The sequence below is a fragment of the Mesocricetus auratus genome, unplaced genomic scaffold (genome assembly GCF_017639785.1).
Source record: "Mesocricetus auratus isolate SY011 unplaced genomic scaffold, BCM_Maur_2.0 Super-Scaffold_100004, whole genome shotgun sequence".
In the NCBI taxonomy this organism is placed as follows: domain Eukaryota; kingdom Metazoa; phylum Chordata; class Mammalia; order Rodentia; family Cricetidae; genus Mesocricetus; species Mesocricetus auratus.
This window is the reverse complement of record NW_024429189.1, coordinates 13688954-13710744: the sequence shown is the minus strand read 5'-3', so window position 1 is coordinate 13710744 and position 21791 is coordinate 13688954. Positions and strand designations below refer to the sequence as shown.

The 21791-nt window shown below is 36.8% G+C and overlaps 1 protein-coding gene across 1 annotated transcript in view; it reads right to left on the bottom strand.

Moving 5' to 3' along the window:
• Arhgap15 (Rho GTPase activating protein 15) overlaps positions 1-21791 on the bottom strand; it is a 591993-nt gene that overhangs the window by 446972 nt on the left and 123230 nt on the right. Inside the window, exon 6 of the mRNA XM_013112601.3 lies at positions 19264-19353. Coding sequence (XP_012968055.2) covers positions 19264-19353 — 90 coding nt within the window. The remainder of the gene's footprint in view (positions 1-19263; positions 19354-21791) is intronic.

Below are 21791 nucleotides of genomic sequence, written 5' to 3'. Positions count from 1 at the left end.
TTTTAAGTGTGACAAAAGCTTCAGCTTTAACAAAGGATGGACTGCATTCACCAATAGGCAGGTGAATAAGGAAAATGTAAGGACTTTTATTCATCCATAAAGAAGGATAAACTCATGCCTTTCAGAGGAAAACGGGAAGACCTGGAGATGATCAGGTTAAGCGAAATAAACCAGTCAGCCAACATTGATGCTTTCTCCCACGTGAGAATATGGGGCTCAGTATTATGGAACCTGAGAGAAAGAAGAGAGCAATGGAAGAGACAGGAATAAGCAGTTCCTGTTCTCTTACGTGTGGATTAAAACTTTAATATATCTAAGCATATATTTGCCATGAAAGCAGAGGTGGAATCTATGGGGAAGGAGGAATGCTAGTGGGAGAGGAAGACCAGAAAGGAGGGTGTGAGCAAATAGAAGCAAAGCATAATGATATATAAATATAAATACATATATATGTAATGTTACTATGAAGCCCATCAACCTGTACACTGATCAAAACTTTCTTAATCTTTCAGGAAAAAAAAGTATAGTTTAATGGACAAATTCAACTGTGCTAAGCAAAATGTAAAGCTTTATCTCTGAGCCTTCTTAAGACATTAGAGATTTTCTTTTTTAAAATATTTTCCATTCATTTTACATACCAATCACAGTTCACCTTTCCTCCCCTCTTGCCTTTCACCTTCCCCTCTCTCCAGTCCACCCCCATCCACTCCTCAGAAAGGGTATGTCCTCCCATGGGAAGTCAACACAGTCTGGCACATTCTGTTGAGGCAGGATCAAGCTCCCCACCCCCAAGGTTGAGCAAGGCATCACACCACATGGAATGGGCTTCAAAAAGCCAGTTTGTCCCAGCTAATACCCCTAGTAATAGTGAGGAGGGTACATAAACTGGTTTTCCCCTGTAATCAGACTGGTGACTACTCTGTCATCATAGAATCTTCATCTGGTAACTGATGGAAGCAGATGCAGAGCCAACCAGCAGGCTGAGTTATGGGAGTCCAGTTAAAGAGAGATAGGAGGGATTATGTGACCAAGGGATGTCAAGATCACAACTGGGAAATCCACAGAGACAGTTGACCTGAACGTGCAAGAGCTCAAGGACTCTAGACTGACAGCTAGGGAGCATGCATGGGACTGAACCAGGCCCTATGCATGTGAATGACAGTTTTGTAGACTGGTCTGATTGTGGGACCTCTGGCAGTAGGGCCAGGATCTATCCCTAGTGCATGACATTAGAGATTTTTATTCTCCATTTGGGGCATTTATGAATCCAAACGTTTAGAAGTGTTACTTTAGCAAACTTCCAACTTCTAAATGAGTATCTGAATAGAGTAGCTGAATAGAATAGAGAGATGCAAATAAAGGTTTGGGTATATGAAATCTACACGCATATGTTCAATGAGAGGCCTGTGTCTTACATCTGAGAATAGACGATGTTACATTTTAACAATTATTTGTAATGTACTCATTTTAAAGGGCAGGCACTGTGACTATGATTTTGCTGTGCCGAATTTTTAAATCAGTGTTACAAATTGTTGCAAATTCAACAAGTGCCAGTTTGTTCTATACCCATGTTAATTTTAATATTTACTCTCATCTTAGTGTCTTCTACATTCTTTCTCAGGGATCTATAGTTTACCTAGACTTGATAGTATAGTTCAGTATCTACTCAAGTATCTTTAGATTTAATAGCACTTTGTTTATCCAAAAACACTAACAACAAATATCATTATTACGCTATTTCACAGATCAGTTATAAAATTACATTTTCTAGCTCTTACACTTGTAATCTTTTAAATATATGCACACACACACACACTGGGTTTTTAATTGACTTCCATTTAACTTATTTGAAGAAAAAGAACTTACTTCGGTATGAGGTACAAAACATTCTTTAACTTTTTTGTTCCAAGATGCAACTCTTGGCCATTCCTTTCTGACTTAGATCTCATTTGCTTTCATTGTTGATAATTTCAGTCAGTTTGGCTGCTCAGCTAAATTTCCCTGCCGTCTCTCTGAAGGTGGAGATTTTTTACATGCCAACAGCATGTGCCAAAATATTTCCCAGGAGTGGTAGCAAACTGCAGCTTGGTTTACTGGGATTGTTTGAGGGCTTTTTTGTTCACTTGCTTAAAACCAATATACTCTACGTTAAAAAAATCAAGTTTCCAAAAGACAAGATGGAAGGGCAAATTAAACAAAATTAAACTTTGCCATGATAGCTGCAGACTTAGAGTTAGTTTGCAATCGTTTCCATTGACAATAGTTGGTTCTTTTGCTGAAATAACAGTTGTTTTACTTGTACAAATCTTTAATACTAAAAATGAGGCACATGTCACATTTTGGAAATTCAGATAGTTTTACTCACTGTCAAAATTTGTTGTTGTTTGCTATAGAATAATTTACATTGAGGACCTCCATTTTTTGAAGCCCCAATGCTATTATTTAATAAATATCATTGATATAGATACATAGATATATTTCATCAGACATAATAGAAAAATAATAATTTCCTATGTTTGAACTTTAGAAGATATTTCTTCCAACAAACTCCTTGCCTTGACTCACTGTGATGAGTGTTTCTTGTGAGTCCAACCAAATAAGCCATCATAGTTCCTTACTTTGTATTTTAAATATATTTTGTAAATGTATACAGATTGAACATAAATATGTTACAGGATGTATAGCATATACATATACATACAGCTGTCATTAGAAAAAATGAACAAACCAGCAATATCGGTCAAACACTAAATGAAAATACTTTAAGAATCTTGCTTCGTTTGTGATTCTTTCTGAAAATATTTACTTCATTCTGAATTCTCCAAACTTTAATTCTTATCATTTGTGCATCTGCCTTGGACTTTAATTATTAATGCAAATTTTCCACATCCTAACCACTTCTGAACTAATTTTAAAATATGAACTCGTATGCCAGTTGACACATTCAACAGCGTTGAGCAAAAAAGCTCAGTGGTTCCTTTAAATGAGTCGTTATGTCATCACCACTGACAAGTAAACCATAAATTGTGGAAAATGTTCTTTACTCCTGCAATCATGTGATGCAGTTCACCCCATCTTAACAATAGCCACATCGAACAAAAATGCTCTTTAATTTAGACGATGCAAATGATTTGGATGTCTACTTGGTCAAAGACTGTTATAGGTTCTGCGACTATTCTCATTGCAAAGCAGGGAATCTTGCTGCAAGTGGCTTTGTATATTATGGTGGGCAGCTAGGGCAGGGGTTAGTACCTCTCTGCTCTAGTAGCTTTTGATTTATTTAGCACTGTGAAATATAGATGTGACATATGCCCCTCTAAACCTTGTGACATAGAAGTGAAGTGGGTATTGCATTTGCCATATGATAAAGATCCATTTGGTGTTAGCACATCTGCGCTAAACAGTCTTTTCCTTCACCCTCGGCCCAGAATGAAGATAGTATAAACACCAGAAAATGCTCCACATACTCCAGAGTACACTGAAGTCTATTTTGGTCAATTCTAGGGCCAGACATTGAACTGTGGCAAAGGAAAACCTTAATGATACTTGGTTTGTTGTATTTCTCGGTTAGTATTTTCTTCATTAATTTATTACATTGCTTTAACCACTCAGAAACACGAGTGCCTCCTGAGTAGCTTCTGGAAATCAAAGACTATAATATGATGAAAGCCCAATGCATAGTAACTTCAGAAGCTGCCTCTACAACATCTCTTGACTTGTAGGATTGGACTTATTAAAGAAAACTTATTCTCTCAGAAACATTTCATTTAAAATAATCAAATTTAAGAAATTCATTTGCAAAAATGAGTAACATATAAAATATGTATCAATAATCACAGTTTTTCATTGTTTAAAAAGCATCCCTTTAATTAGAGAGATTCACTTTAAATAGCCACCTTTTCTGTCCTAGTTGGGTTCCAGAAGAGCTAGGAGTCACACTATTCAGCAGTATTCTACACAAAGCCAATGCCAACTACTTTCTCAGACATTGCATTTGAAATGTACTCTAGCAGCTTTCCACAGTAACTGAGACTTTCTTTATAGTTAAATCTATTTTATGTTGGAAAAAACAGTGATATCCTACTGTAGTAGACGATGTAGTATCTCTTACCCCCCAAAATGTTTTATACAAGGTGAGAAAATGTATTGAAAAATTGAGAAATACAATGGAGAATAACTGAATATTACTTTATTTCTTAACCAAAACTTGGACATTTTGAAAACCTACTCTCGAAAATCCAGAGCTGTATCTAGTGTTGTGGAAGACTGACAGCTAAACACACTGAACCTGAAATAGCTGTGGATGGGTGAGGTAGACACCTAGAGCAGTGGTTCTCAACCTGTGGATCATGACCCGTTTGGAGGTTAAATGACATTTTCACAGGGTCACATTCAGTTTTCCTGCATATTCGATATTTGCATTATGATTCACAACAGTAGAAAAATTATAGTTATGAAGCAGCAATGAAAATAACTATATGGTTGGGGATTACCACAACATAAAGAATTGTGTTAAAGAGCATAGCATTGGAAGGTTGAAAATCACTGAGCTAGAGTTTGATTAACTCAATTATTTCATTCCTTTTCTTTCTCATCAATTTTTATTGAATCTAACCTGCTATAAATTCATGAATATAAACTTGTGATTTTAAATTTTAAGTTAGCTGAAAAATGAAAATTTAAATCTCAGACATAACAAGTCTAAAATTTAAACATGAGTATTTTAGGTCTAATTGGAAATAAAAAGAACTCTGAAGGAGAACAAATAAATTAAACCTCCATGCTTAAATATAATGGGGAAAAGTAAATGTGACAATGTATTAAGATAGACATATTTTGAATCAAATGTTTACTTTACACAAGTATCTGATCTGGAAAAAATCTGTGAAAACCTTTAAAAATAATAAAAATGGCAATTTCCAGATATACCTTTTAAAAATCAAGAATTGTTACAATATTAAAATACAAAAGTTACATTGCCTTCATAATTATTATTAACTAATGACTTTTAACATGTAAGGTCATTTTCAACTTTTAAAAAACAAACAGAAAAAATACCATTTGAAATGAAAATATAAGAAATCTAATTTTCTCAAGCCATTTGCAAGTTTTCCCATCAACTGCACAAAAATCAAATTTCTTTTCTTTCCCCTGGAGCGTCCTGAAATGCAAAAACTTTTGGGATATGTTTAGATTTTCCAACTGTATTTCTATTTTCTCTTAGTCTTGCAGCCCAGTTTGTGGGTTAGAACCTTTAAAGTTGTTGGCTTAACAATGATCTGTGACAACCCTAGATTCTGTAGTCCACGTTGTTCTTAAAAATAGCAAGATATACACTTTTCTCTATTTTTCAAGAGGCCAAGAAAGATGCTATCTGGGAGCCTCTGAACACACTGTTCCCTGAGCATTCTCTGTCGTTTTTTTTTCCCTTAGAACTCTCCAAGCCCGATTATGTTGCTTCCACCTAATGTTGCAAACATTTTGGGTGACAGCCCAATGTGATTCTGAGACTTGGGTATGATTCCTTTTAACCTGGCATCCTTCCTGGAAGTTAACTTTGTTAGGCAGTTATTTCTATAAACACACTGAGTAATAGGAAAGCTACATGGCCAGATGAAGTCTACTACCTTGCCTTTTCTCAACATCCATGTAGGATGGAACTGGGCTAGTAATTATAAAAGTTGACACAATGAATTGTGGTCCCATGACCTCTTTAAAGGGTTAATTCATATTTTCAGAACTACTCTTACTTCTCATAAAAATCAAACCCTTAGATTATATTTATACATGCATAATTTGGATCAGCTAGCTATTTAGTTTGTGATGAATGAGCCCAAAGTTTAGAGGCTTAAAACAACTACTTATTTCATTAAAGTCATCAGTCTCACTCTTACTCAGATATTTCATACAGTTACATGACTGTAACTAGTTTCTATTGCTTGGATGTATGTTGCATATTGGGCAATAGCGGCATTTCTGGAAGACATTGACCGAGCAGAGTGGCAATTCTGACCACAAACCTAAGTCTTTAACATGTCCGGGCTGTGGTATTTGTACTTTGACTCTGAGGACGCAAGATTCAAAAAGCTCAAAGAAAATCTGGAGTAGGCTATCACTATAAGTTTTGTGGTGGGTTACACCAAAAGTTTCACACATGCATATTTTTTAAAGCTTAGGAGATGATGGAGGAAGACTTTGTCTTCTGAAACAAAGAAACCTCAGAAATTAGAAGTCACTTTTGGCTCATCACTGAGTCAGAATAAATAGTAAGTACCTGATCACAGATTTTCAAAAGACTGTATGGCTTTGTCTTCCTAAATGTCTGACATTGTCAAGTTTACTAAATAATGGGTTTCATGGTGTCCTAAAATAAATGTGAAATAAGGTGGTACCTTAGAGGAAAAAGTCTTCAATACCACACCCAAGTGCATACACTCTCCAAACTGGTCAACAGCACAGGATTCATGGTGACATTTGACACAACATCCCAAAAGGTAGACCATGTCTGTCAAAGAACCAACATAGAAAAAAGAATAGCCACCATAGAACACACCTGGGATATTTATGCTTCAATGTTTTCCAATCTGGTCTTTGCTGGATTAGAAATTATTGTTCCTAGGATAGGGAGATGTTTGCTTCTAAAGGTGTCAGTAATGTGGTAATTAACTTAAAACTATGGCCAGTAACTGGTAGCTATGCACACTGAAGTTATAGACTAATAATACAGTAAAACAGCTGGTATATTCATGGAGAATGCTGGCCTTTCTAGCAATCAGATACCACTATTTCTGTATACTGATAGCAATATGGTTCTGGCATGTAGGTAATTCAGGGAGCAGCCCCATGTTGCCTTCATATCTGGTGAGTGCAGTGGACTATCAACTGCATCAAATGATGGAGCCAGGAAATGCCAAGAAAACAGAATCCCACAACCCTTGGACATGAAATATGTGCCAGCAGGAAAAGAGAACATGACAAAGGATGAAGAAAATCCAGATAATGAAATATGCACTGAATACCATATACAGTTGCAGGAAAAGGATGGAATTTTTCACTAAAACTTTTTATTAGTTCTTCTGTAGACATGAGATCAGTTACATCTCTAAGGCTCTGGGTAGCATTTACTGTGAGCTGCATGGATATTTGAATGTTACTAATGTTAGCATTCAGGCACACCTGCCCTGCCCCTTGGAGACCTGTCAGAGTGCTTCACCCCTGTGCTTATGCCCAGTAAGCAGGCAGTACCCTGGCCTGCTTTCCTTCTCTTCTTCCTCTTCCCCTTCCCCAGTCTCCACATCTCTCTCTCTCTCTCTCTCTCTCTCTCTCTCTCTCTCTCTCTCTCTCTCTCTCTCTCTCTCTCTCTCCACTCCCTTTATCCCCTCTCTACCTAACCCCCACCCCAACCAAGCATGTCTGTCTCCCACTCACCCTTGGCTCCAACCCACCAAGGTCACTCTCCCGCCATTTTACCACAACTAAGATATATTGTATCATACATTGCTTTTCTCCTTCCTCACATCCCTCCACATCTGTGGCTCCACTTGCTGGCATGCATACCTGCCTACTGGTTTCAACCTTCATCATGCATGTGTTACTTTCTGTTGTGGATATTCACCAGTTCTATAAAGAGAATACCCGAAAGAGTCTTTTTGTCACCACATATGACCAGAAGGTTGGAAAGAGTTGAAGACACCAGCCCAGAGGGAGGCATCCATAAGCCATGAAAAAATAATATTTTATCATTTTGTAGAACTTTAGGTGAAAAATTCTAGTTAACATCATGCTACCCTGTGCCCAACTTTAAAAGTCCATTGTATCTGCTGCTTTCCTTTTTATTTCACTCTTGTTGGTTCTTCAAACCTGTTTTCTGAGATCTGCCCATTTATAAACTAAGAGCAGATCAACTTCTAGTTTCTCTGACTTTGTGACAGAGATAGAGAACCCAACTTAAGCCAGAGGCCCCTATGACACATCCATATGTTTAAAGAGATTGTTTTAAAGTTTCTTAATAAAGAAAATGAGACTTTCTCACCTGGATAATGATGTCAGTATTACAATTTGGCATAAACCAACACACCACCAAACACCCCACTATGCAGTAATGTGGAGCAATTGTATACTAAAATGTTTAGGGTAACATCATTTGTTTCAGTGTATGAATAATTTTCCTGACTAAATAGGAATGTTCTGTTAAGTTGTAGAAGGTGCCAAAAAACCAATGCTATTGAGACAACCATTAGCAACTTATCACTAACACCTGTGTACCATGGCCATAAGTTTAGTGTGTCAATTGCAGAGTCACCATGCAACTGTACTCAAGTCTACTTGGAGAAAGATCTATTTTAAAATGAACACTTACGGATGAAAGAGACAGAGAGATAACTGTCATGGCTGTTACTTTCCAGATGTGGCCTGTTGGGTTGTTGCTTCCATCATCTTCCTGAGGCGACTATGAGGAGAAGAGGAATGGAGGATGCAACGGAATTTAGCCTACTTCCAGGGAAGATGGGACATGGTTTTTGATGAGCCAAATTAAATGTATTGAAGAAGGAAATATTTTCAGTATCAAAAGTAGCTAGTAACAGAGGTAATAGCAAATGCGTATACATAGAATCAAAGCCTTCCCAAGAATTTAAAAATAAAATCCAAATGTCTTTCTTTAAAAACAGTCACTTGTAACTTTCATGGTAAAGAATAACATTCATTCAATATTATAATTCTTGCAGTGTTGTGCGATGCCGCTTTGTTACTGATTTTTACTAAGTCATAAGGCAGTTTAATGGAACACTGGAACATGAACATTAACTATTAAATACCTTCTCTGAGAATTCAAGGAATTCTCCAACCTCCCTCCTGGGGCAATTTTAACTCATTATATCTTATGTTCTTCAAAGACTTCTGATCTACATAAATATCCATTCTCAGGTTCGGAATTTTATCACATACAATGAGCCAGTCTATGATTCTAGAAAGTTTTAGAATGGTCCAGGACACAATGGTGTTCTCATTTGAATGAGAATAAATCATGAATCATCAGCCTCTTAAAGTGCAATATGACCTGAATATTTGTCATTAATTTTCTAAATCCTCAAAGAAATATTACCTTATAGGTTTCTGAGTCATGTACAATTAATCAGATTTCTTTCTAAAACCCTTCAGTGACTGAGATAGAATCTCAAGTTTTATGAATTGCTGTTCATTTTTTCTTTTTGATATTATAAATTGTATTATTTCCAAAAGCAGACTTAGTGAATGATAACTTAAGAAAATTCATGCTTAGATCCAAATGAGGGATTACAGCATCTCACATATATTCTTATTTACACAAAATAACATATCTTTAGATTCGATAAATCTTCCTAATATTTGAGTACATATTTATTTGCCAACAGAACTGAATGTCAATAAAATTTGTCAGTCAACAACAGCCAAGAGGAACTTCCTTAGATAAGCCTCGTAAAATATACATTCACTTTAAGGCCAAAAATGAATGAGTATCGCACTAGCTCCTTGAGTCTTTCATTCTATCACAGTGTGGAGAGCAAGAACAGTCGTCAAGTGAATGGCATCTAAGCCTAACTGTTCACACTTTTTTTTTTTAACCACCCAGAGCCTTGTCTTCATTCCTCACAGGAGACCCAGTCAAATGGGATTAGCAGTCTGTGCTGAACTGCCAATCGGCCACCAGATGGCAGCAATGCTTTTATGAATAATGCAGCAGTCTGTGCAGCCCATCTAAGATTTCCTGTGTTACTAATAGAACAATTCTTTAGTAAAAGGACAAATTTGCCATGAGGCCAGCCAGGTTTTCATGCCATTAATTGTATTTTGTGGGACACATTTGTTTTCTAGCACAAATATTTATTATGCTGATTAAACATTAAATGCGGCTGAATTTCATTTGATACCGAGCTGAGGACAGCTAGAGGCTTGTTCCTTTCAGGTGAGCAGTAAAATCTGCGCTTGCGTATGATCCCGAGTGCCTATCAAAGAAGAAAGGTTCTGCATGCTCCCCACCACATTTATCAGCACATACTGTAAACCTAACCGGTGCACTCAAGATCCCCGTCATGATCGCAGTTCAAATCCATAGTAGAACCAGGCTTCGGAGGTGTGTCTTTGACTCTATCTTGAGTTTGAGACTCTTAAAAATGAAACGATTATCTAAATAGCAGATAAAATACAACAGAACTTCCAAGGTCTGTCTAAGGTACTAAAGGTACTCCTGTCAGTAGCTCAGGAGTCATGGAGTCACTTCTGCAACGAGGTGTTTACTCTGTCACTGTAAACAGCTTGGGTTGGCCATTCACCCTGCAATGAGTCAGGAAGCCTCCATCCATGCGGGAGATGAAATGCTCCATAAAATGGTGAGGCTAGGCACGGGGTCTCCACCAAGAAGAAATTCATTTACATGATGTATGAGAACACTGTCCCCAGACAACAACAACAGGAAACTGTTGCTGAGTTCAGTTTCCTCCCCCAAAGTCATTTTCATTCCGTTATTACACGTAAGCCACCCATTTTTTTCAATATCCCGGCCTCTTCGGATTCCAAGAAGCGTTAAGTGTGCTGCAGTGTTTTATGTCCCTGTGTGAGTGTGTGTGTGTGTGTGTGTGTGTGTGTGTGCACATGTGTATGTTTACATGGTGTATGTGTGTCTTAGTTACGTTTCTATTGCTGTGATAAAGACCATGAAACCATGGCCAGAAAAGCCACTGGGCAGGAGAGGGTTAATTGGTTAAGGGATCAAAATGCACCATGAGGGGAACCAGAGGAAGGAACCTGGAGACAGGAGCTAAAGCACAGGTCATAGGGGACCCCTGCTGACTGGTTTACTCCTTCATGGCTTACTCAGCCTGTCTGTCTTATACCACACAGAACTCCCTGACTAGGAGTGTCACCACCTACAGTAACCTGGGACCTCCTGATTCAATAATCAATCAAGAAAATGCTCCGCAGACCTGCCTACTGGCTATCAGATGGAGGGGTTTTCTTAATTGAGGATCTTCTTCCAAGACAACCCTAGCTAGTGTCAAACTGACAAAACAAATAGCACAAACCGACTAACACAATGTGACGTGTGTGTATTTTCACATAGGATGGGGGCAGTGTTGCAAGTTGGGCTCTGTTCTCTCCCCCTGATTCCCCTGAAATATTATCTCTCACTGACACTAGAGCTACTCTGAATCAGGAAGTCTTAGAAATGCTCCTTTTTACTTCCTGCAGCGCTGCAGTCAGAGGCCTACAGGGTCACCCAGAGCCTTTTACAAGGGTGTAGGGATTTGAACTCATGTCCTCAATCTTTCACAGCAAGGCCTCTTTCCCATGGAGCCATCTTCCTAGGTTCTATATCCTGCCTTTTGAAAAATTGAGATTATAACTTAATTACAACAATTTTCCCTTCCCTTTCCTCCCCTCCAAACCCTCTCACATACCCCTTCTCACTCTCCTTCAAATTCATGGCCTCCTTTTTCAACTAGTTGACTGTATTCATACTTGCATTTGCTTATACATATATGTTCCTAAATTATATCCTTGCTTTTAAATCTGTACTTTCTGCTAAAGTGCAATGCTACATTCATATATTGAATGATTCTGCATAGATCCCACATAAGGCCTCTCTAGTGAGTGAGTTCTGGCATTGCTTTGCATCAGAAACTGGCTGTTTGTTTTCTTGAGCTCATTTCAAGCCTTTGTTTATGATGCTTGCTTTGTTATTTTCCTATACTGCTTTAAACATTGCTCTGAGGTTTCAGAGTTTTGCTTACCACTGCCCAGATTTTCCTCCTTCTTGTGGCTAGTGGCATATAAACATTGTGTGTGTGTGTGTGTGTGTGTGTGTGTGTGTGTGTGTGTGTGTGTGTGATGCTTGCCTTCAGATACAGCCCCATTACCTTGTCTTTCTAAAAACTGAATGGCACTGGCTATTTATCTGAAGGTGATTTTTTGCTTTCCCAAGTTACTTGATTTTATTTTACTCTGTCTTCCTCACAGACAGGCTGTAAACTGTGTTACAATTTATTGGCTCCATATATTATATACCAACTTTAGGGATTAAACTATTCGTTTTTTCTGGAATACATCTGTTTGCTATTAAAAAGGAAAGAAAACCAGACTCAGCATGAAGTAAACATGGCTACTTTGTTTTACAAATATGAAATAAGAATTCTGAAACAGATATGCAAAAGAGAGCCCTTGGTTGGGGGGCTGTCTTGCCAGAATCAAAGTCATATTTTCTGTACTTTATACAAGATGAAAATTCACAAGTAGAAAAATTGTAGTTCTTAGTAATTTTACTTCAATCCCATGAAACTTTTCCTAGGGTCCAGGTTGTATTTGTTCCCACTGTTTTGTATAGTCTGAAGACCTAAGATTTGTTACAAGGTACCTAGAAACCTCATCTTGTGCACACCACCAAGGAACTGCAGTGAGCCACAGACACCCATGGAAAGCCTGAAGACCAGCATGGAAGCTCTTCCAAAGCATGAAGAAATAAAGAAGTTTCATGAGTGGTAGGAGTCCCAGCACAAACCCAAGGAGTAAAGGACAGCTTGCTGCAGGCAGTCTAAGATCAGAGGGAAACTCAAACTGTCTAAATGAAAGGATCTTATCTCCACCCCACAGCCCAGCTACTTCAGAAGTCAAAGGGAACAAAGCAGTGGCTTTAGTCCATTAGGCCACATCCATCTATTCTTCTGAGAAAAATGCACATGACAAGTTCATTCCTTTCGGTTCAAAAGTTGATCTAATTTATGTCATCATGGGAAAGCTTACATCTTAGTTTCTTTGACCGATTTGGTTGTAAAACCTATCAATACGGTTGGTATAATGTCTACTGCCCTCCAGTTTCATTCTGGTCTGACGCTAGTGTGAACAGATAAGATTGCAGTGCTCTAGCAGTGGGCCTTCAGTAGCTTTAGATCGTGAGGGAGTGGTTCAAAGACCTTTATTATTTTCCTCAAAATTAAATGAGTAAAAAGCCAAGGTTTCCCAGTGATTTGGTCCGAAGGGATGTACATGTCCTCATCTTATTGGTGTACTTGGACCTGTCTTCGTTCTACTGTCCCTTTACTAGTCAGAGCTAATATGTTCTGGTTTCATCAAAATTTGAGTACATTCACTTTTCTCTTGTGTTCAGGACTTCTTTTTCACAGCCAGTCATATAGGTGTGTGTGTGTGTGTGTGTGTGTGTGTGAGAGAGAGAGAGAGAGAGAGAGAGAGAGCCCTAATTCCAAAATTAAGTCTTTGTAGCATAATCTCCCTGACATACTGAAGCCAACATTCACAAATTAATCATTCTATTTCCTTCCAATCAAAATAAAATCTTTCTCTGACACCCTAGAAGGGGAACAGGAAGTGTCCCTTCTCTCTCTTTCATTTGGGGACAATTGTTACTGAAGTTGTCTCTACAAGTTTCATTTTAGAGCTTGTTAGAAAATATCAGAGGAATATGCTTCTGTTACCATATTAACTTGTGCATTCCATTCATTAACTAGTTTATTCCAACTAGATATTGCAGCAATGGCATTTTTAAAAAATAATGAATACTAAAATCTAAACAAGGCAGAAGGACGCATATCCTGAAAACAACACATGAAAATATTTTTCTTTTGGCCTATTAACTATTTAGCAACTGAGGGCAGTGCATAAAAGTTGAAGTTCTCCAAAGTTAGTTGCATTTTACAATATGCATCACCCTCATTGAGATTCTGCTGAAATTCACAATTGGAATTTCAAGCTTAATGTTATGAGATGATTTGATTAGTGAGCAAACAAATAATGATGAGCATCTGTATAACTATTAAAGTTACTTCTTTGTAGCTGCTTTCAAATACACAGAAGGACCTTTTCTTTTTTTAACACAGACAGGAGGGTGATGGAGGAGGGCCTGTTATCTCGCCCTTTCTCAGTGGGATACCCTGAAAGTTGAAAAAGGAAACCTGCTCTGAGTTTCTATGAAGTTCAACTGAAAACATGCAGGTCCCCAGACTCAAATGTCTCTCCACTATGCCGCTGCAGTATGGCTAAGTGTTTAGTAGGCAGATGAAATAGTGGAGGGCAAGCTGTCAAGGAAACCAAAGCTATGCTAGGTATTGATGCTTCTCTTTCCTCTTGTTTCTTTTTGACTCCATGCTCTTTAAGACACTGTGAGCAATTCTGCCAACTGTAACCAGACTTACTTCAAATTAATGCATTAAGTGTAAAGAATCTCCCCTTTGCATTAGTCTAACTACACGCCTTGCAAAATAGAGAAAAATCAGTAAAAGCTCAGATTTATTCTAAACTGCCACTCTTGACACAATAAATGTGTAAAAGTGAAATAGCAGTAGTTTTCCTTTTGGCTTAAAGTAGCTTTTTCCAACAGGTTATTAAATTATGTCTGCGTTAATAAACTTAAGTAGTACTAAAATATGTTAAGCTAAGACATGTCAGATCAGGATGAGCAATCAAATTATGTTTAGTTATAATGCATATCCATGGAAACACATTACATGAATATATTTAATGTATGGCATAGCCAGAGGATTTTACCCAGAATCAGAAAAGTAACTTGAGTAGTTAAATGCTAAACCTACTCCAACTTTACTTTCCTTGTAGGGAACAGGGTCCCTCTCTGCAGATGTGTTTCTGTATTAAAGAGACAATGTCAAATCCTAGACATTTGAACACAGTATTTATGTTCTAAACTGTTGATGGAGATAAATTGAACGTTCATCTCCTTAAGTCATCTCCATGTTTTCTGTCTCACAGAGAGACAGCTGACATAGTTCTACTCATGGTAGAATTTTAAAACTTAACATGCATAATCTACAGAAAGCCAATAAATTCAAAAGAAAAAATTTTATAAAAGTTGTTTATAAGACACCAAGACTTATTCAGCCGCATTAGGCCTGAGGAAAATATGTCTGCAGAGGACAGAGGATTCAATATCTTAAATAATTAGTTACCATCTTCCCTCCTAATGAGGAAAAAACAAGAAAAAAAAAGCATGTCATCAATTCCCACCCTAAACTTTCAAATACGTTTTCCAGGCTACCTCAAGCACAAACGAAGAAAAAGACCCTAAATGAAGATTTCCCTTCAATTTTGAAACAAGAAGATTTTTTTGAAGCTTCCCTCAAACTTTGTGTTTCGCAACTGATTTCACAACTGTGTTACCAGTTTAACTTCCTGATGCAAGGCAGTGTAAAGGCCTACTGTGGCCAGGGAGGAAAGAGAAGATGCTAGCTCCCCTTATGCTTTGGATGCTGTCTTACAGTACTGCCACCCTTTAGTGGAGTTTTGTTTAGTTATTACAACTATCTCTCTGTAAATGACATTTGGGATTATTTAAGATTATGTTGTAATCCTTTTAATCCTTAGTGCTTTAAATTTCAGGCTAAACACAAAAGAGCAAACCAGCACTTAGCAGAAATGTTTAAAACATGTGATTTGCGCATAAATCGTTTTGCCCAGGCTTTCTCTGATGAAGACCTGGCATTGCTTTTAGTTAACTAAGAAAACTTGCCCAAAGTTCATCCCAAATTACTCATGGGCTAAATATTTTCTCAAGCTACATCAAAATTGTGATGTTCCATGATTTCATCCTTTCTGCAAAATTAAACAAAAGTCAGAGCAATGAACACTCACTAATTACCTTTAGAATCTATATGGCCCTTTCATAAGCACAAATCTGTGTGTGTGTGTGGTGTGTGTGTGTGTAAATGCTCACTGCATTTGTTAAGAACAAGTAATTCAGTATCAATGTTCACCTAATTATTTTCTTTAAAGATGTCTTTATACACTCTTGGACACATGTCATAGATAATGCATTATGAAAGAGAACACCACTTTTTAAAAAGTTACTTGCTATTGAACAATGCCTATCAGACAAAAGTAAGCACATAGATTCAGGTTCCAAAACAGGCAGAGGTTCCTGGTCTCAGAAAGTGAATATCATTTTGATTTATTAAGAGTTATTACATACCAAAGTTATAATTTTGTCATCATGACATTTGCATGTACCATTAGAAGAAGATGGAATCCACACTGAGTTTCATGGAAATTTGACTGTAAATAAAACTTGAATTTTGTTAAATACAGAAAATGAACAAGTCAGATGTCTAAAATTTACAAACAGTGAATGAAAAATATTCCATTTTTTTGTATAAAAATATGTGCTTTCAGCATATCTCAGGCACTCCCAATTTTTTGTTTGTTTTCCTATTCATTTCAAGTTTTACTTCTCTGTAGACATGGCAATTATGTGGTATATAATTGCCAATCCTTCAACTCTTTAAAGACAGATATCAAATTTTAAATTATTTCTAATTTTGCTCTTCTTTGATTCTTGTGGAACTAAAAATCTCAATAGTCATTTGCTGACTGTAATCTATAATTCATAGGCTGAGATTGAATATCCAAGCTAATCAAACTTGGAATCCTAAAACTATTTTTGATGTGGTACCTCAGCTAAAGTTAGAAGGGTCTTTTTCAGTCAGGAAGAAACGTTTCATTATTCAGTAGGTAAAGAGACCCTCACACACTAAGACAACCTTCCATGACTTAATACTGTATTTTTGAGCTATAATCATGTTTATTCTGATCAGTTGAGAGTTAGCCCACTAATGTATCTAATCAAATATTGATACATGTCATCTGGACTTAGTTGTCTGGCAAATTCTTCCCAATGCATTTTTTGTTAACAGAACTATAAAAGTAACTTGTTATTTTACTCAAAGAGTTGACTATTCCGGTCTACTCTGTGGGTGCATATTAATAAATTTTACCTAAGGTCATGGCAAGTCAAATGACTTTTCCAAAATGAATGAGCAGAAAAAAAATGATACCATAATTGTCCTTTAACTTTGGTATTCACAGCCAGGCGGTGGTGGTGCACGCCTTTAATCCCAGCACTTGGGAGGCAGAGACAGGTGGATCTCTGTGAGTTTGAGGCTGGGCTGGACCAAGAGCCTCAAAAACAATACAGAGAAACCCTGTCTCGTAAAAACAAAAAAAACTTTGGTATTCACAATATCTCTATAATAACTTTTTAATTCTCTCTATAAGACTATCAAGGATGTATTCACCTTTCATCCATATACCATCTACCTATACACTCATCTATCATGCTATCTATCTGCATATGTACCCACTTGCCAATCATCTGTCTAAATATCGAAGGCTCAAGGCCCTATGAATTGTTCAATTACATTACAAGCAAAAATAGATGACAAGAATTTTCAAGCACTAAATTTGTAAAAGGGGAAAGAAACTTCAGTGTCATCGGAAGAACCTGTATTCAGAAATATATATATATATATCAAGTGGAAATCATAAAAGAATGAACCTTAACAATATTTCAAAAAGCTAAGGATGATATATGTCATCATTTTTGTATCACACAGAGTTGACAGCTGACTCATTTTTGCTCTAGTTGAAACCTTATAGAGATACATGTAGAAAGACTGGCATCAAAAAAATCTAAGAAATGTTCCACTGTACAAGCATTGTTTACTTAAAATTGAACACAATCTTCTTTTACAACTTTATTAATTGGGGACCCACAACACATGTAAGCCTGCAACATTTAGCTTATCTGAGCACATCCTTGATCAGCAGTTCTCAACCTTCCTAACACTCTGACCTTTTAATACAGTTCCTCATATTATGGTGACCCCCCAAGCATAGAATGATTTTTCATTATTACTTTGTAGCTGTACTTTGCTACTGTTATGAATCATAATGTAAATATTTTTGGGAGGTAGAGGTTTCTCACGGGGTCATGACCCATGTGCTGAGAATTCCTGTCACAGATTGTCAGCTACCAGAATTATGACTTTACACTCTATTAGTGGTATCAGAATAACACCAAGAGAAAGGAATTAGAGGAGAGGGTATTTTTACTGATCCTTACCTTCTCAGTCTCAAACAAAGTTCATTTCATTATTTATACCTTGATTCTCTAAATTCACTGCCATTTGGTTTGAGATCACCGCTATCTACATGCGCCTTCCTGCCTGCCTGCCTCCTTCCTTCCTTCCTTCCTCTTTCTTTTTTAAAATTTTATTTTTAGTTGACAGATGATAATTATATCTATCCTTTCACTTAATTTTTGGTTGAAAACATCTCTATATTTAAGTAGAGTAAAACTAGAAACAGAAAGATAATTTATTCTAGGACATGTGCAGTTTGCTATTTCTTCTTAAATCGGAATATTTTAGTATATCTGAATAAATTTCTGGAGGATGTAGCCCATACTGGACACACAGGAAGTGAACATGTGGGAAGTAGAAACGGAAAATGCCACCCACCTATGCAACTGTAAGTCCCTATACCAATTTTATCAATGTACTTAATTACATAATAACTGCCTTTTACTTCAAAAGTAAAATTGCTGCAGAAAATATTTAATATTAGTAAATAAGTATGAGTCTGCTTCCTTCACCCATAAATGGAATAATTCTACAATAAAAAATTGAAGATGCAGATTTTGTATTCCACCTAAAATAGAAAAACTAATAATCTGAATTAATTATTAAAGAAAAATCATGTCAAATAATGGTTTGGTAATATCATGTATGAAGTTCCAAAGTTTCTAGTTTCTGGTCATTCAAGGATTTTGTGGTTTATTTTGCACTCAGTGGAATATGATTATCAATGTTAATCAATCATAGCAATTTTTCCTATCAAAGTGAAACATTTAATATAATAGGATCCAATTTAAAATTATTTACAATTAAATTTGTACTTTGATAATTCTTACATGCATATTATGCATTGGGATTACTCTCCCACCTCTCTTACATATGCCCTTGCTGTCACCATCAGGCTACTCTGCTCTCCCTTACTTCCACTGGTAAATGTTGTTAATGACTGGAAGACAGGGATGGCAATGAATGAGATAACTTATAATTAGTGAATTGTAATTTCTGTATGTTTGAAAGTGTGCATCACATACATTTAAGTAAAGTGTTCCAGGTTGGCACCCTAAACAGCTATCAAATACACCACAAAATTCAATGACATTGTTATAAATAATCAACATGGAGCATCTGTTTTTGTTGTTGTTGTTTAGATAGTAACCAGTCATCAGGGGAAAACACAAAATAAACCTTCGGATCCACAAGGAAGAAGAGCCAGAGTCAGCCTTTCATAATGACCTTCAGACAAATAGTTCATTCACATTGAAGATACCACAGAAAGGTAGTCTTATTCTGATTACCCAAGAGAGCTCCAGTTTAGAGGAAACAGGAATAAATTGAGTACATGTGCCATTCCTACCTGAAAGACACTCTTTCTGCTCGATTTTTCCTTGGCCCATTCTATTTGTGCACCACACAAATCCACACTTTCGGCTTTGTGCCTTGCTTTCTGTAAATGAAAATGAAATATGAAGAATAAAGATCACACACCACCTAAGAAGCATGTCAGAGAAAAGGAGTTCACTGTGTTAGAGGTTATGCATATGTCAGCATGCAGCCTCTCTTTGGTGTTGCCCAGGGGGACCTAACCTGCCGAACTTTTACTGTGGGTTTTTTAATTCTAATATTCTAAAATTAGAAGCATAGTTTTAAACACATTTCACTAGTTACAGATAATGAAAAGGATCAATACTTATATCAACAATTTGACATAATGGTAAAGAAATAGAGGCTTGAGGACCTGCTTTTCTGCCCTGGATAATGTTGGTAGTCAGCAATGGATGAATGTGAAACAAATTAAGTCATATACCCACTACATCTGAAAGTAAAAGAAAAATCATAATGGAATGGAAAAAGTTCTAGTTTTAGTTTTGTGACATGAGTGAAGTTACTTAGAACCTAGCTACATAACATCTTGAAATTAGAACAGATGGGTTCATTTTCATCTCAAACTCTCCTCAAATGCTTGAATTTTGTATGTTAACAAATTCAGAAAGTAGCATTGTCACCAATGTTCTTTTTCTAAGGTCACATTTTACTTATACATAGTGGCACATATCTTTAATTCCACAGTCATAAGGCAGAAGCAGGTTGATCTCTGTGAATCAAAGTCTGGTCTACATAGTGAGACACTGTCTTAACAAAAAGAAAAGGAAGGAAGGAGAGAGAGAGTGTGTGAGAGAGAGGGAGGGAGGGAGGGAGGGACGGAGGGAAGGAGGGAGGGAGGGACAGGGACAGGGTGATCCATGTTTTAAACTTCAGGAGTACATTTGTAAATTTTATGCAATAAATTTAATTTATTTAATAAATAGATCATAGTATTTGCTTTCTTTTATACAAGGCACATGATAAATGAAATTCATTTCATTTCAGAAATTTCTAGTAGCCAGCTAATACAAATGTTAGCTACAGTTGCTTAATAATTTCATTTGACTCACAGTGAATAATATGTACATAGGTTTAAATTTGCACAACTTCAAGTGTTACACAAAGCTTATTTTTGGACACTGCTATTTTCCAAGGAGGCACTGTGTAGAGATGCTTGGCAACAACTTTGTGTGCTTTAGGAAACCATGGGTTTCTTTACAAAGAAATTCAATAATTTCCTCATTTTTTCCCTACAGAACATCCTGAACAGTTACTTTAGAAATGTTTTAGGCAAATTTTAATGTCATGAACTTTAAGTTAAAATGTGAAATCAGAAATGTAAAAATGTTAAAAGATATTTTCTGTCCATAATTGTTGCCTTATAACCACTATGTCAACTCTATTGCATTTTTAAAAATCTGACTTAGGAGGAGTAGGGAGAAGATTTTCTTTGTTTTTTTTTTTTACACCTATGGTAAAATATAAGATTTTTTGCCTTTAAACAACTAAAGTAAGTGTGTGTGTGTGTGTGTGTGTGTGTGTGTGTGCCTGTGTGTGCACATGCAGGATCATAATTTTTTGTAGGAAAAAATTCACCTGGTTGGATAACATTCCACGGCATGCCTTTCGCTTATATTCAGTAGGAGCCCTGTGGGAAACCCTGTAAAAATCAGCCATGCCCCTTAAAACTATTGCAGTCAGTGAGTTTCACAGGTTCACTTGGAACTGACATTCAGGCTGTCATTTCTGTTGAGCTCATGACGAAAAATCAACAAGTTGCTTCCCGTAGAGTTGGTAAAATTATCTCATACTCAGAACCAACAGTAATCATTAAGGGAATAAAACTAGAGGGTTTTATTTCCCCATACAATGCAATGAGGTGGTAGAGGTGGCAATTGAATTATATTCTGTAAGAAGCACTTTGTATATATTAAGATTTCCTTAACTATCATCTCCCTATGACTAACTAGCCTGTCTCTTAATCCTTACAACAGTATGAGGCAGTTATTATTATTACTACTGTATCATGGGTTATAAGGTATGTCAGGATGACTGGTGTGTGGAGGTTTACCAAGGCAAACAGCTTAAATGGGTCTGAATTAACTTTTTATTTTAAATTATTTCATTATATTTTATGTGTCTGTGTTTTGTTGTTGTTGTTGTTTGTTTGTTTGTTTTGCCTGCACATGTACCTATGCCCCACTTGCATTCCTGTGGCAAAAGAGGGCAACAGGTGCTGCAGAACTTGAGTATAGATGGTTCTGAATCACATTATGGGAGAATTGAACTCCAATCCTTTGGAAGATCATCAAATGCGCTTAATTGCTGAACCATTTCTTCAGCCCCATAGGTCAGAATCTAAATTCACCTAAAGTCACTATCTTCTTTGTGCAGTACTAGAGAGCAAACATGGCATGTTTCTTGTGCACTGACAGAGATGTGTCCCCATCTCTCAAAGTCTGTTCTTAACCACTATGTAGCCCTTGAAACTGGAATTATCATTGGGATGATACAAATGTT